The sequence below is a fragment of the Heptranchias perlo genome, chromosome 22 (genome assembly GCF_035084215.1).
Source record: "Heptranchias perlo isolate sHepPer1 chromosome 22, sHepPer1.hap1, whole genome shotgun sequence".
NCBI lineage: Eukaryota > Metazoa > Chordata > Chondrichthyes > Hexanchiformes > Hexanchidae > Heptranchias > Heptranchias perlo.
Window position 1 is genome coordinate 29,901,996 of NC_090346.1, and position 14,826 is coordinate 29,916,821.

A 14,826-nucleotide genomic window follows, 5' to 3' on the forward strand; every position below is an offset into this window, starting at 1 on the left:
TGTTTATATTAGTACATTTGTCTAGATATGAGTATTTTTAGATATTCAGTTGGAAGGTTAAACAATAAAAGGTTTGTACTCGTACAAGATCCAGCAATGCAGTCAATTATGAATAATTATAGGGAAAAAACTTAGTTTAGGGAGGGATGAATGAATAAAGCACATGATAACTGCAAAATATTAAGACTACTTTCAAGCGATAAAACAAAAATTATTTCACATTTACAAGAGTGTACTTGTGCATAATTATATCACTGAATAATAACGAGTGTTTCTTATGGCAATGGATGTTCCAATTACCGGTAAAGTTCTAAATTCTGGTGCATTCTACACAATTATATAGTTACTAATCTGGGATAGGTTCCACCCTCTTCATTTTGCCTGGCCTCACTTGATAAGGGACTGAAAAAATAACTTCCAACATGCATTTAAGAAATGCAAGTAAAAGTGAAGTTTTCTTCTGCAAATCAATGACATATGCAGTCATATCTGGAACACAACTTCAATAGCAGAACATGAAGACAATTAAGTAATATTTCCAAAAACAATGGTTACGAAAAGATTGTCAGAATCTCTTAATTGGATATCAGTTCTTAAAATACTAGTGGAGGCACAGAGCATCTGTTTATGGTGTTGCTCGTGGTGAGTCATGGGACACAATGTTTTATGCTTTGCAATGTACAATACAAATTCAGGGTTACCGATTTATAGTGATTGAATAAGTCAAATTGTGTTTTTTTTATTAGTGCTGTAGGAGTGTTAGTAATATTTTCAGGCTCAAAATCCTTTTGTACAGAAACTGTAAATCTGTGGTCTTAATTGTTATTATAGGTTACTTTTACTATGTAACTAATTTTACCTCAACTTTTTAAAAGTTTGGGTTACAGAGGAAGATGTTCCAGGTTGCAAGTAGGTAGGAAATAGGTTAAAAGAACTGGGCATAGCAGCAATTAGAAACAGATGGGTTCCCAACAACAGTTGCTGGGACATTCCATCATGACTTCTTCCACCAGTACTTTCTACCCTTCAGCCAATTTCTTGTCCGCTCCCAGTTTATTGAATTCCTGCTACTTTAAATTAAATTAGCAGCTTTCCACGAGGAACTTTTTCAAAGACTTTTTGAAGTCTAGGTACTGTTTCAGAATCCGAAATATCAAAGAACAAATTAGATGTACTGAATCTTTGTGGCTACTTTCCTGGGGTGAATGAGGATGGGGCGAGGGAGGGGGGGAAGACACGCAGCGGTTTCGAGATTTTTAGGGAACAGTAAAATGCAATGGGCGGAGTGCACTGAGCCCTTGGACTCGCCGTAGAGGGGGGGGGGGGGGGGAGGTCACGGGACCAGCGGCACTGCTCGGTGAAAGATGGCGAATGTGGCGAAGAAAGTTTCTTGGTCCAGCAAGGATGACGAGGCTCGACCCGGAGAATCGACCCCGTTACTGAACGGTTCACCTACCGCCTCTCAGTCCGGCGAGGTGCCCCGGCGGGTAAGAACCCAGCGGATGTGGCTTCTGGGCGCTTTCAGCCGGCCCTCGATGAGATTGTTTGCACCCAACACACGGCGCTTGTTATCGACAACAGGCTGGTGTTTATGCAACCGTCACGGCTGGTTAAAGCGCCGGTTGTGGCGAGTTGTATTTGCGATTAGGAGTCAAAACACTTCATAAAAGATTTCATGATTTTTCTCACCGTTGTTTTCCCGCGCGTATTTGTGCCTGATCATTCTTGGACGAGTTTAGTTTTAAAAGCCAGCTTTCTGCCCTCTTAAACACTCGTTTTATTGGCAAACAAGAAGTGAGTTTAGGTAAACAGTATTGTCTGATATACAAAAGTTGGTGCTGCTGGGCTAGTTGAACGTATTTTTGAGCATTTTACCATAGAGTTTATTCCGATGAAGTTTCAAACCAGGAGGTTGGTTCAGTTGTTTTTGAAGCATTTCATTCTTGTCATATTAAGTTCCAATTGATAACCTGAAATGTAAAAGGTCGAGTATATGGGCATAGATGCTGTAATCACTCCATGCTATGCAAGGCTGTGATCTGATCTCTGGGTTCTGGTAATGTTTGTAAACCATTAATGGAAACCTTTAAACTCAGATCAGATTACATAATATGGTAACTATGAATGAAACTTGAGTAGCTTGGAAAATGTAATTCGTGCCCAGATTACAACTCTGAAACGTTTGTTAGTCTTTCTTCTTATGGGTGTTGTGGATATTTTTCTGTTGATGATGGAATTCTCAAGTCAGCATTCAGCATATTCACAAAATGCTTGCCCACAGTAGCTATCTTTCTTCAAGTAAGGTGCTTTTATATCTCTCTGTAGCTAACATGCTTTCACAAACACTCTGCACACATTGAATGGACAGTCATTCAGAAAATCCCCTGATTGCTTGGGAGAGTGGAACTCCTTGTACGTCAAAAGGGATCCTAAAAAGACCTGCATATCATGGATGTCTGGTTGTAGGCAGCTTTGGATGTAGTTGAGTGATGACTAGACTGCTTCAGAACTGTACAACTGAAATGTTTCTCTTTCATAGAAGGAAGGGGGATTTGGGCTAATTGTGTTGATTCTCTCTCTAATGGTCCCCCAAGCTGTGTTCTCTTGTCCCAGGATGTCAAGATTAACCGGTAGGCAGCCCACACTTTATGGTTGTAGTCTTGAGAGATGTGTTGAGTAGATTTGGATTGCAAGTCTGCTGTGTCCTGTCTTATTTTTGAGACTGCTTTCCTCATAGACATCCCTCTTTAGATAACTTGGATTCAAAAGTATATGCGACTTGCCATGTGTTTTATAGCCTATAAAGGGTTGAATGCATTAAGCAGTGAGGCTTCATCAGGGGGTGTTCAAGGAACAAGCTTAGAACAAATCAGTGAGAGCCTGAGACCAATGTTATAATGTACACAAATGGGGGGTGGGTATAATTTCTAGTTCTTGTGTCTTTTTGCCATGGTATTGATGTCATAACTTCACTACTCTTCCTCCTGAATACATTATGTGGGTGCAAGATGTCACAGTGGGTATCTTGAGCAGAGCAAGGCCAACTAAATGAGTGGCTTATTCATTTAGGCAGAAGCCAGATCACTTAAAACAGCTGAGGTTACTCTGATATGGCAATTTTTTTTCCAAAACCAAAGGTTGCTGAGATTTGCAGTAGAAGCCAGTTGGGGTCCAGTGTTTGGGTGTGTTTTAGTTTGCTAAGGAGATTTTTCTGTGTTTTCTTATATTTAGGATCATTCAATTTCCAAGTGAGGTAGGCAATCATAATCCTGCTGAGTGTGTGCTGGTTAAATAAAACTTAGTTCTTGGTCTTGTTGAAACAGAGCAGCAATTGAATATATAAGTTATGCATTCTTCTGGCGAGGATGTTTGTTGGTGTTGGGTTTGTAATTCATATCTACGTGGTTGCCACACTGGAGAGTTTACCTTTGGACATGAATGACCGGCTAATGCAATTGCGACTTTGTCTGTCATAGGGATGCCATGCTACCATCATGAGTATTTATGTGCCAACTAATGATGAGCCCAGAGGAGGAAAAGGGAAAGTTCTACAGCTAACTTAATGATCTTATTGCTTTACCCCAGGTTTCGGATAAGCTAATCATTATGAGAGACTTCAAAGCACATGTAGAAAGGGATGCTGTCACCTGGTGACACAGTTTTGGGTAGGCATAGGATTAGTGCTCCTGGAGTTGTGCGCTAGGAGTCAACTAGTTATTGTGAACACTGTTTTGACAGCTGGATCAGAAAAAAGCATTGTGGATGCGTTCAAGGAAGATCACATAAGCCCTTTCAAACTCTTAAACGACTCTGGATAACACTGATTTCGGTGTGGAATGGAAGGAGCTCGGAATGTGTTATCAGGCGATGGAATAGAGCTTTGGATTCATGTCTAGATGGCAACAAGATAGGTTTAATGAGAATGGCGAATGCAACTGATTTCTGCGTGATAGGATCAGAAGAGCGTATCAAAATCTACCTGCTGACCCCGGTTCGTTGATGAAGATGGCTACTGATAGAATCCTTTGCCATGAAGTACAGATCAAACTGCGCCAAATGCAAGACCGGTGTTGGAAAGCTAAGGCACTGAGTTACAGGGATATACCAACGTGCATCACATGAGACACTTCTACACGAATTAATCGCAATACAGCTTCAAGGGACCACAAAAGAAGAAAATTCAGGTTGAGATTTATATGTCCCTTACATCTGACTAATGGCTAAGAGATAAACAGGCACTTTAGTATATTGTATTGTGATTCCCGAATCCTCCTGTCCATTATCTTCAGCAGCAAGTGATCGAGAAAAATCTGACTCAGAATCCTGCCATGCACTCAGCAAGAGCTCTACATCCAATCTTGTAAATCTCTCCAGGAATACCATCTGATCCTGATACCTTCTATTCTTCTGAAAAGGTAGGGGAGAGAAAACCAACAAATACACCTATTGCAGAGAGGGAGTTAATGTGTTAAATGGCCAATATGGAAAGGACAGAAGAATGTTCAGAATAGGGGGTGGGTCGGTGAAAGACACATGTGGTCCATGTACAATAAAAGCAGGAAAAATGAAGAGAAACGGGAAACTTTTTTTTTAAAAAAAAAGCTGAGTGTAGCAGAAATGAACTTTGAACAGAAAATACAAGTGAAACATAGGTCCACCAAAGAAGAAATTCTTAATTCTGCTAATCTTGTTTATCAACCTTGATTTGCAGTTTTCAACCTACTCATGTGGTATTAGTTGGAGAGCCCAAGTGTATGGTGGGATCCCATGCTATTTCCAGTGCATGATTTAATGATAAAAGGTTGTTATCCTACATTACTTTGTGCAGAAGGTTTGGTTTTTATAGTGAGAGCTTGCTTACAGAATATGTGCTCTCGAATGTTTATTTCATTTAATTTCACTAAAAGGTAGCAAATGCCTAATCAGCTTTGAATAGGTCACTCTTTAGATGCCAAATTGCACTCTGCTCAATTAAAATAAACAGGGATGGAAATACTTTAGGAACTATACATTTGAAAGCTCAATATCCCACCAGCAAAAATAATGATTTTAAATAAAAAAAACTCTGAAACATTTCAAGATATGTTATTGAATTCACTGTGAGAATATGGTCTTCTCCATTCCATTGTAAAGTTATAGGTTTTATTACCACTGAGGTCCACTTATCCCTCCATTCTTCTGAGGTTGGTGAATGAGTGCTGCTAATGTGGGGAGAAAGAATGTACGCTACCATGGATATTGCCAAACAGCACGCGTGTGCATGGGGAAAATGTAGCTGGAGCTACTAAGATGATACTTTGATGGGGTGAGATGAAGTAAGGTGGGATGGCCTGTTTCTGTGCTCTAAATTCTACAATTCTACATAATGTGCCAGCTTAAATTGCAATAATTAGTGACGTCTTAAGTGTATGTTGATTCTAATGATGGGAGTCTTATGGTTTTGGACACCAGATAATCAACTCGTAACAAATTATGAAATAGAAACAGAAAATGCTGGAAATACTCAGCAAGTCAGGTAGCATCTGTGGAGAAAGAAACAGAGTTAATGTTTCAGGTCGATGACCCTTCGTCAGAACTGGAAGTGTTTTGATGAAGGGTTGTTGATCTGAAATGTCAACTCTGTTTCTTTCTCCACAGATGCTACCTGACTTGCTGTGTATTTCCATCATTTTCTTTGTTTATTTCAGATTTCCAGCATCTGCAGTATTTTGCTTTTCATAACAAATTGTCTTTGACTTTACTAACAGCACTGAAAAATACAGAAAGGCTACCATGACCTCATTCTGGAGAACAGCATCCTCTCTTCTCGAGTCTGTTATAGCAGGTTCTGACTATTCTGCAGTTTTTTTACATTACTTATTTACCACATTCCAGGGAACCGCCTTTGATCAGTAGTAATCACAGGATGTCTGCACCTTGGTCTAAATGTTGTGTGTTACCAGATTGGAATATTGTCTCCTTTGTTCCACCTTCCCCTATGAAGGCTGTCTGATTCAACATCCTCTTTCCATACAGGAAGGTCCAATACAGACTAGGACATTTGGATAATTAAAGATATACAAACAGATATTGTTTATACAATTAATTACTGACTAGCACAGAGAGATCCCTCTTAGTTCCTGAGGACCCAATTATAAATGAGTTCACCACTCATAATTCTTATATACATTGTCACGCTAGATGCTCCCAAGGCCTCTAGCCCCATGATTCTTAAACAATCATGCGTTCTCATTAAACACAGTACTCTATTGCTTGCAAATATTCTCCCGGCCAACTGGACTCTGCGAGCAATCAACGTGGTACTTTTGCTTTTAACCGTTCATGTCCTGTGGTGACTGATTTGTTATTGCCAACAAGTAGAATGAAATATCACTGGCAGATCAGAACAGGTTATTCAAATTCTAAAGAGGGGGACAACATAGACCATTTCTCAGGTGCTTTTAAGTTGCTAACAATTGCCGTAAGTACGGTTGGGAAGTTTGTGCAGAAAGGCTGGTACTGTCAATTAGTGGCATAGCATTTAATGCATTTTCACATAGAGTTGATGTACACTGTAAACTATATGCAATTGTGACTACTTATAAATTGACATCTGATGTGTGCAGACAGAAATTTTAAAAAGTTGCAGAAAACTCTGAAGGAAACTTTTTAAAGAACTAGCGACAGAACTTAAGGCTATTTGGAAATTATGGTTAGAATGGGCAAATGTTACAAGGAAAAAAGTCAATTAATGTTAGTTTTGTTTCCCCTCATTTCTTGCTTTTTTTTCTTGAGCTTTTCCTATACCTTTTCAGCATTTTGGCTATTTGTATATTCCTTTGTCGTCTTAATGGCTTTTCATTGCTTCACTGAGATTTTCTTGCCTTTTAAATAGGTTGCAGGTCATTCAACTCTGTTGTCATAAATTCCTCTCTGCGTGGGTATTTTCTTGTTACTCTTTTTTTCTCCCCCAACCCTGCTAAAATGCTTATTTTTCAGTTCTGATGAAGGGTTACACCTAAACTGTTAACCTGTCTCTTTCTCTTTACAGCTGTTGAGGGACCTATAGTGTACTTCCAACATTTTCTGTTTGATTTCCAGAAGTTACTGCTATTTTCTTGTACTGGTACAACCGAACCTGATGTTGAGAGATTAGTATGTAAAAAGGCATAATTGACCATGTTCAGGGGCACACCTTCTGAAATTTGTAATTTGCACTTGTTCTTTTGAGCAAGCTGATATTTCTGTCCATTTACAGTTAAAACATCACCATTGGGTCATGTGGATTCGAGGATTTTGAGGAAATGTGTACATCTGTGGTCAAAGCTTTGAGTTCTGGTTTTAACAGTAAGAATCAAACTGTCTGCATCAGACCTGTTCTGCTTTTTTTCCCAAAATCTGACCAGAAAAGCAAGAAGTACATTTTGTGTTCGAACTAGGCAATAGAGGCATGGTTCTGAATCCTTATTTAATGGGTTTAGTTGAATATATGGAACTATAAACTGCATTTACACATCAAGGTGTAGATAGTTGAGCAAACTCTCCATATTAACCACGTAAATGCTAAATTGGGTTGATTATTGAGATGAAGGGAGAAATTGGATTAAGTTTATGGGTTCACGAATCATCTTAACAAACATGTAACAAGTGCAGTCAATATAACATGCATTTCATGAATTTGTTACAATACATGGGCTCTCCTCGGAGTAGGTGCAAGAGCTGTCCTGCATTAATTATTCTCTGTGTAATTGCTGTTTGATTCACTGTATCATAATTCTCGTTGTCACTTGCTGCTTAAAACATGTTTCATATTGACAGGTTTATTGGAAATAGTTAACATGGATCTCTTAGTGCCACAAAAATGTTGCAATAGTTTCCCGGTGCATGCATTATTGCATCATACTTTGCAAAGCTCAGTCTCAGTTGAGTAGACAGACATGGGCTGCCATTTTCTTCTCTCTTCTTTCCCCTCCCACACCTCTGGGTCACTCATAATGTAAGTGGATGGTAGTAAATTCGAATATGGTGCTCATTTATGGCTTTAGGTAAAAATAGGATTGAGCTTGGCTGTGATGTTTTCCACATCTGGATAGCCTATTGGTATTTGTTAATGATTCTCGTGTGAATAATGGCCATTTGGGCAGGATACCACGGAGCATCTGGAAATGTAAGCCTTTCGTTGAGTGAAAATTAGAGGGAAAAAGTACTGAATATAGGAAAATATTAAGATGATTGACTGAATGTAATGGAGACAAAGTCTGTAATACCTCTTCAAGAAGGGCAAGAAAGATAAACTTGGTAACTAAAGACCAGTTATGTCACTTTGGGCATTTTACTAGAATCCATAATTTGAAATCAAATTAATGAGCATTTAGAGATGCATGCAATAGGAAGAAGGAACAGGAGTAGGCCATTCAGCCCCTGGAGCCTGTTCCTCCCTTCAGTTAGATCCTGGCTCCTGGCTGAACTGTCCCTCAACTAATGATGCACACGTACAAAAAGTAATCAGTAAGGCTAATGGAATGTTGGCCTTTACCTCAAGGGGGTTTGGAATACAAAAGTGTAGAAGTGATGCTTCAGTGGTACAGAGCCTTGGTCAGACCCCATCTGTAGTACTGCTTGGCCTGCAGTGCAGATTGACTAGAATGATACTGGGGCTTAAAGTGTTAAAATAGGACAGGTTGCATAAACTTGCTTTGTATTTCCTTGAATTTAGAAGGTTGAGGGGTGATCTAATCAAGGACTTGAAAATGATAAGGGATTTGATAGGGAGATACAGAGAAACTATTTCCTCTGGTGGTGGAATCCAGAACAAATGGGCATGATCTTAAAATTAGAGCTAGGCCATTTAGGAGTGAAATCAGAAAGCACTTTTCACACAAAGGGTAGTGGAAATCTGGAAAACTCTCCCAAAAGGCTGTGGGTACATTTTTATTAGGTGAGGATATCAAGAGATATGAAGTGAAGGCGGGTGTGCACATGGAGACCCAAACAACCTCGTTGCTAGTTTCTCATCATTAAGAAAATACTCTGATTTGTTTTATTTAGATCCATAGTAGATGACCGTACACTTCCCCACATTGAACTCTATCTGCCACAGTTTTAGTCACTCATTTAATCTGTCTATGTCCCTTTGTAACTTTCTGCTCTCAACTGCACAACTTACTGTGCCTCCTAACTTAGTGTCCTCTGCAAACTTGGATAGACAACTCTCTATTCCTTAATCCAAGTCATTATTGTACATGGTGAAAAGCTGTGGTCCTGGTGCGGCTTTTTTTTAAATACAAGTAATGTTCAAAAAATATCAGTTTTTCTGAAATGATGAACTTGCACTGACAAAAGGAATACAGGAGATCTACTGTATGAGGATTTAGTGTAAATGGATTTTTAGAAGGCAGATTGATGAAATGACTCGCAGGAAACTTGTCACAAAAGATCAAGTATATGATAGAAGAAATGTAGCAATATGGATAGAAAACTGACTGAAAGATTGGCCTCTGGTTTTGGGACAGAGAGCATGGTGCACAGGTATCAATCCAGAGCAAAGGGTGTGGGCAGTGATATATGATCCACCACTCCTGGATTCTTGAAGTGAAGAAGAAATATTGCACCCACACAATTCCTGAACTTTTGTTAAATTATTAACATTATTAACAAATTATTAACTTTATCGGGGCAGGCAGATATTCACATAAGACTTCGACAATAGGATGGCCAATCTTGAAAAGAGCAAGAGCCAGAAAAAGAGATTGTGTGTTCAGAGCTGCAAGTTTGTGTTCATAGAAAAAATGTCTGATTTCCATTTATGGCTTTTGCAATTGTGCCATCTGTTACTATCTCATTTATTTTGTGTTGGAATCATGTGCATCTGTTAAAATTGTATTGATTGTCTTTTCTTGTTAACAGTTTTCCCAAACCAACTTTTTCCGTATCGAAAGGCTGACCACGGTGAATCTAGATGACGATACCGCACAAGACCAGGTAATTCTTTAAAAACCTTTTTGTGTACACCAAAAAAACTGTTGCAACTTTGAATACACATTCATGATTTAACATTTTCAGCGACTTTTTAATGCTGTATATTATAAAACTGAACTACGGGATTTTCATGGTTCTTAGTTATTTTTTGATTACATGTTTCATTAAGCTAGCCCGTTTTTCGTGGGAAGCACTGTGATTGGTACAAAGTGATTAAAGGGTGCATAGTTTTTTTTGTTAGTTTGCATTTTAATAGTGTGTGTGAAATACTGATAAGCTAGTAAAATTTAGTAAGAAAATTGTGGTTTGCACTAGACCAGTGCAATGCTAAGATTTACCAAGATATCTAGATTGAAGGATCATAGTTCAGAACTAAAAACTCCTCGCATTGTAAGAATTGGGATAAGCTATTGTACAGCAACTTGTTACAATGTACTTTTTGAGCTTCTTTGTAATGTTACCATTCTCATTGGCTCAAATAATCAGCAGTTAGCCCCAGACCAGTAATTTTAGTTGTTAGTAGCTTGGATCTTTTTAAGAGTTGCTGTATCCCTTTCTGTACGTGAAGGCCGTATGCTTTTCAAACAATATAAATAAAAAGCAAAACATTGCAGATGCTGAAAATCTGAAATAAAAATAGGAAATGTTGGGAACAGTCAAGTCAGTCAGCATCTGTGGAGAGAACAGACAAGTTAACATTTTAGGTAGTTAACCATCAGCATTGGAAATATTATAGAAGAACAGCATTTAAAACAGAACAAATGGGAGGGCAAAACGCGTGTGCACACGAGAGAGAGAGTAAATGAGTCTGTAAAGTGCTTAAATGGAAAAGATGATTAAATGGCTGAAGTGATGTTCCTATTCTCTCATGTTGATAAGAGTAATGAATGAAGTTAGACATTTAAGAGATACCGATTAATGTGTAATAGCTGAGGTGGTGATGGGTAAGACAAGTCTGAAATGGATACTGAAAAATCTGGCAAGGTGGGCTACAGAGTGCCTAACAGAAAAAATGAGGTGCTGTTCCTCCAATGTGCATTGACTTCATTGGAAAAGTGTGGCAAGCCAAAGACAAAGAGGCCAGAGTGGGATGGGGAATTGGAAGCGGCAAACAGTGGAGTTCGGGGTTACGCTTGTGGCCAGAACTATGGTGTTCAGCAAAGTGATCAACTAATCTGCGTTTGATCTCCCTAGTGTAGAAGAAACCACACTGTGAGTATTGGGTTGGAGGAAGTACATGGACTGGTTGGGTTGAATGGCCTACCTCTGTTGTAATTTCTATGTAATTCTACATAAGAACATGTCAATTGCTGTCTCATACGAAAGGAGTGCTTGATGTCTTCGACACAGGTGTGGGAGGAGGTGAATGGACAGGTGTATTTTCTGCGCTTGCATGGAAATTTGCCAGGAGAAAGACAGCAGGTCGTCTAGATGATGTAAATGTGCCCCATGGTATCTCTTCATGCAGGTTCATTCCTCAGTCTCAACACAATGTATTAATGACTGTCATTTTTGAAGATACAGTTATACCGATGGTCTTTGGGGCAGATTTCACTGAATCCGTTCATGCTTGGAATTTTATGTTGCACACTCTTCGTCCAAAATATCAAAACAGTATTTTAAACTTACTTCTACCTGGCTATACAGTTTTGCTATTTGCTGAGGAAAAAGATGGCCTTTTTGTTTCTTCCCCTCCACTTTTTAGCCTTTTATTTATTAACATTCTGAAAGCAGATTATGGTGAAGCCGCAGGTAATGCTTGTGCAGAGAACCTTCTGATCTCTACTTGAGACCTAATGTGATTGCTTAGCCTGGCACTGAATAGCAGGAGTGAGCCAACATCCAATGACGCCGAACAATTGACTTATCCATCCATGAATTATAACTTTAAAGATGGTATAGACTATGTGGGCCTTCATAAAAACGCTTAGGCATCATCATTCTGCCCTCTCGCCCAAATTGGCAGCATCTGTGGTGAGGCAAGATTTTCTCTTTCCCCAGGCTGCCTCCATGACTGGGGTCATTAATACATGAGGGTGGGCTCCCTGGCTACTGTCAGGGACTTGAGCCGGTCTGGTGAGAGATTTCCTGTGGCAGATCATGAGGAACCTACCACAGCAGGAGGAACATTTCTGAATATTTTTCATTTGGGTGATGGGGATTGTGCATGGCATTGCTCTGACAGCACTTGCACAGACCTCTTCTGCTATTGCTTCACCGACTTCTGATCACTGGACACTAGAATCTAATGCTTGGTCTGTGTGTCCAGTGTTTGAAGTGTACAAATGGTGGGAAACATGGTGGGGGCTGTGTTTCCCTCATTTGCATGGAATCACTGTTCATTCGCCTACCTATTATTGGGCCCCAACTGACCTGGCCATCGCAAAGTAGCGGGAGGTGGAACATGTTCCTGAGTAGCTTTCCGCAGCCTCCTGTTCCACATCCACTGAAAAATTGGTTGGGGGGTGGGGGGGAAGGTGGTCACTGCTGTCTTTCCTTTTGTAATTTAGGTGGTTAACATTTAAAAAAAAAGAATTAAGTGCTAAGCACTAAAATAAAATGTGAAGTGAATGAAAGAAATACATGTTTTTCTCCCTTAGGGTGGAGGTCCATCTGCTTGTGTTTCCAAGGAAATTCTGCATAATGAAAAACTTCTTTCACTTAATTATGAGGTAATTGGCACTTTTTATGTAAATCCTTTCCCAGTGTAAATATTGAGTTGGTGTTCCAGTTAACTTAGAGACAGTGATGAAAGTGTTAATTCTTACTCTGACCTACCTCCACATACTGCAATAAGCCCATATTGATAGCCAGGAATATCACAAGGCCTTGAACCCTTTAAGATGCTTTGATGTCGATATGATGTCATTCACATAATGCTTCTTGCTTGGACTGGATAAGAGCACTCACCTGCGCTGATTTCTCCCCGCCCATCCCCAGCGGAGGCAGAAAGTGGTAATTAATGGTAGTTTTGTGGCAGTGTACAAGGCAGTTTGTGTAATGCTTATTCATATTCTGTTTCCTCTGCTAAAAAATTTAAACATCAGCATATTAAGGTGCTTATGTGGCTTGGGAAGGAGATAATGTAGGTCAAAACCTTTTTAAAAGCACTACTGTGTTTTTAAATGTCACCCAGGGCATATCTCCTGTGGCATGTGGATGAAGCTTAAGAGAAAACTTAAGGTAGGTAATTATCTTGGGTTTTAGAGATCACAAATTATTTAAGCTTTGTCCTTCAGATGCACGTCTACTCAGCTCTTCGATTGGATATCTGGAACTTGCAATTCAATCTTCATTCTGCATTCTTTACACATTGCAGGAATATCTCCTAGCTTGATAGATTCTGAGGAAAGCATGTACTTTCTGCAGTCTGCATAACACCAAAGGACCATGCCAAAGTAGTACAAAATTAGGAAGAGAAGACCCTTGTGCATAAATCATAGCTTTTGAGGAATGATCTGCCAAAGGCATTATGTACTGCAGTTAAATCTAGACAATGATTTTTAGTAAATTTGTGATATTTGCTTCATATGACAACCTTGCATATGCTAACTGAAATCTGAGAGATGCCCAGGAAGCAGCAGTGGAATCCCTTTGGGTTCTTCCCTGAAAGATAGTATTGGTGTCGGATATACCCAAGCATCCATTTGGCTGCCCAATTAGTCACTGGTTTACTGCAGATTTTCATGTGTGCTCAGCACATGGTCTCCCCAAAATCCATTAAGCCAAATTACGCTCATATGGAGGATGCATATAATTTGAAGAACAGAGATCCTACCAGGTAGATAACCTATATTTGTATTTATAATCTATATGGGATCTTTAATACCAAGTGGAATAATATTTGCATTTTCATTAAAATGATTTTATCCAATCTGCTGTTAGTACTTGGCATCGTGTCTGAATCTTTTAAGCAAATACTTTGTTGTGCTAATAAGGACAACAGTAAGGAAAAAATAATGGCAGTAATGGGTGATACAAATTGTAAAGACAAAAATTGAATGGGAACGTTCACAAGTGGAAGGAAAATGTATATTCAGTCTTGGAGTGTGTTCAAGGTTGTCCCCTCCTGTTGGTGTTTGTATGACATTTTTAAACGAGCATCAAATTGTTATATTTACGTTGGCATCTAAACTTGTTGGGTGTACTGCAGCTTCATAATATATTATCAAATATTTGTTCTCCATATACTACTGTCAATGAATAGTCAACCTGAAGATCCTGTGTCAAAATGTGTCCTCTTAACTTTTGGTGGTGTTTATCCAAAAAATTTTTAAAAAAGAATTGTTTACTGCATTTTGTCTTGTCTAAGTTCTGTTAGTGTGTCTAAGCATGGATTTTGGTTTATTAAATTGTTTTTTAGAGCCTTGATTATGACAATAGTGAAAATCAGCTATTCATGGAGGAAGAAAGGAGGATCAGCAAAATAGTAAGTACTTTTATGCAGTATTTGTTTTAGCAGTACATATTCACCTTCAGTGGTGTTATTAAGACAAAACTAAAATATCTCTGTCCTGTCCACTCCTTTTTGTCTCACGGTGTTATTCATGTTTTTCTTGGGTCTGCGATTGTCCCTCTTTCTCATCCTTTCTCACTCTTGAAGTCTCCTTCCTTCTGTTTCCTCTCTTCTGTATGACTCACTAGTTCTTTTAGTGATGTACTCAATTTCTATGTCTTATGCAGCAAGGTGTCAGTCAACATCTACCAGGTTAGAGTTAGGGACAGGCTGTGTAGGAGCTCGTGCAATATGGGCAAGTGCAAATGAAACTGGGGCATTGAGGCTGTGGCTGGGAAGGAGAGCGGAAAGCTGCAGCCTGGCAGCACTCAGAGGAGCAGGTACAGGGAGGTTAGGGACTGAGTACACTTGTT

General features: G+C 39.3%; 1 protein-coding gene across 3 annotated transcripts in view; it reads left to right on the top strand.

Moving 5' to 3' along the window:
* The first annotated feature begins 612 nt into the window (after positions 1–612).
* Positions 613–14,826, top strand: part of clcn7 (chloride channel 7) — a 77,084-nt gene continuing 62,870 nt past the window's right edge. For 2 of the 3 annotated variants that reach the window (XM_068003179.1, XM_068003181.1), the window contains exons 1-4: positions 1,339–1,487; positions 9,886–9,960; positions 12,558–12,629; positions 14,321–14,386. In XM_068003179.1, coding sequence (XP_067859280.1) covers positions 1,365–1,487; positions 9,886–9,960; positions 12,558–12,629; positions 14,321–14,386 — 336 coding nt within the window. In that variant the 5' untranslated portion in view covers positions 1,339–1,364. Of the gene's footprint in view, positions 643–1,338; positions 1,488–9,885; positions 9,961–12,557; positions 12,630–14,320; positions 14,387–14,826 lie in introns of those variants that run through there. The other variant, XM_068003180.1, reaches the window with a different exon arrangement.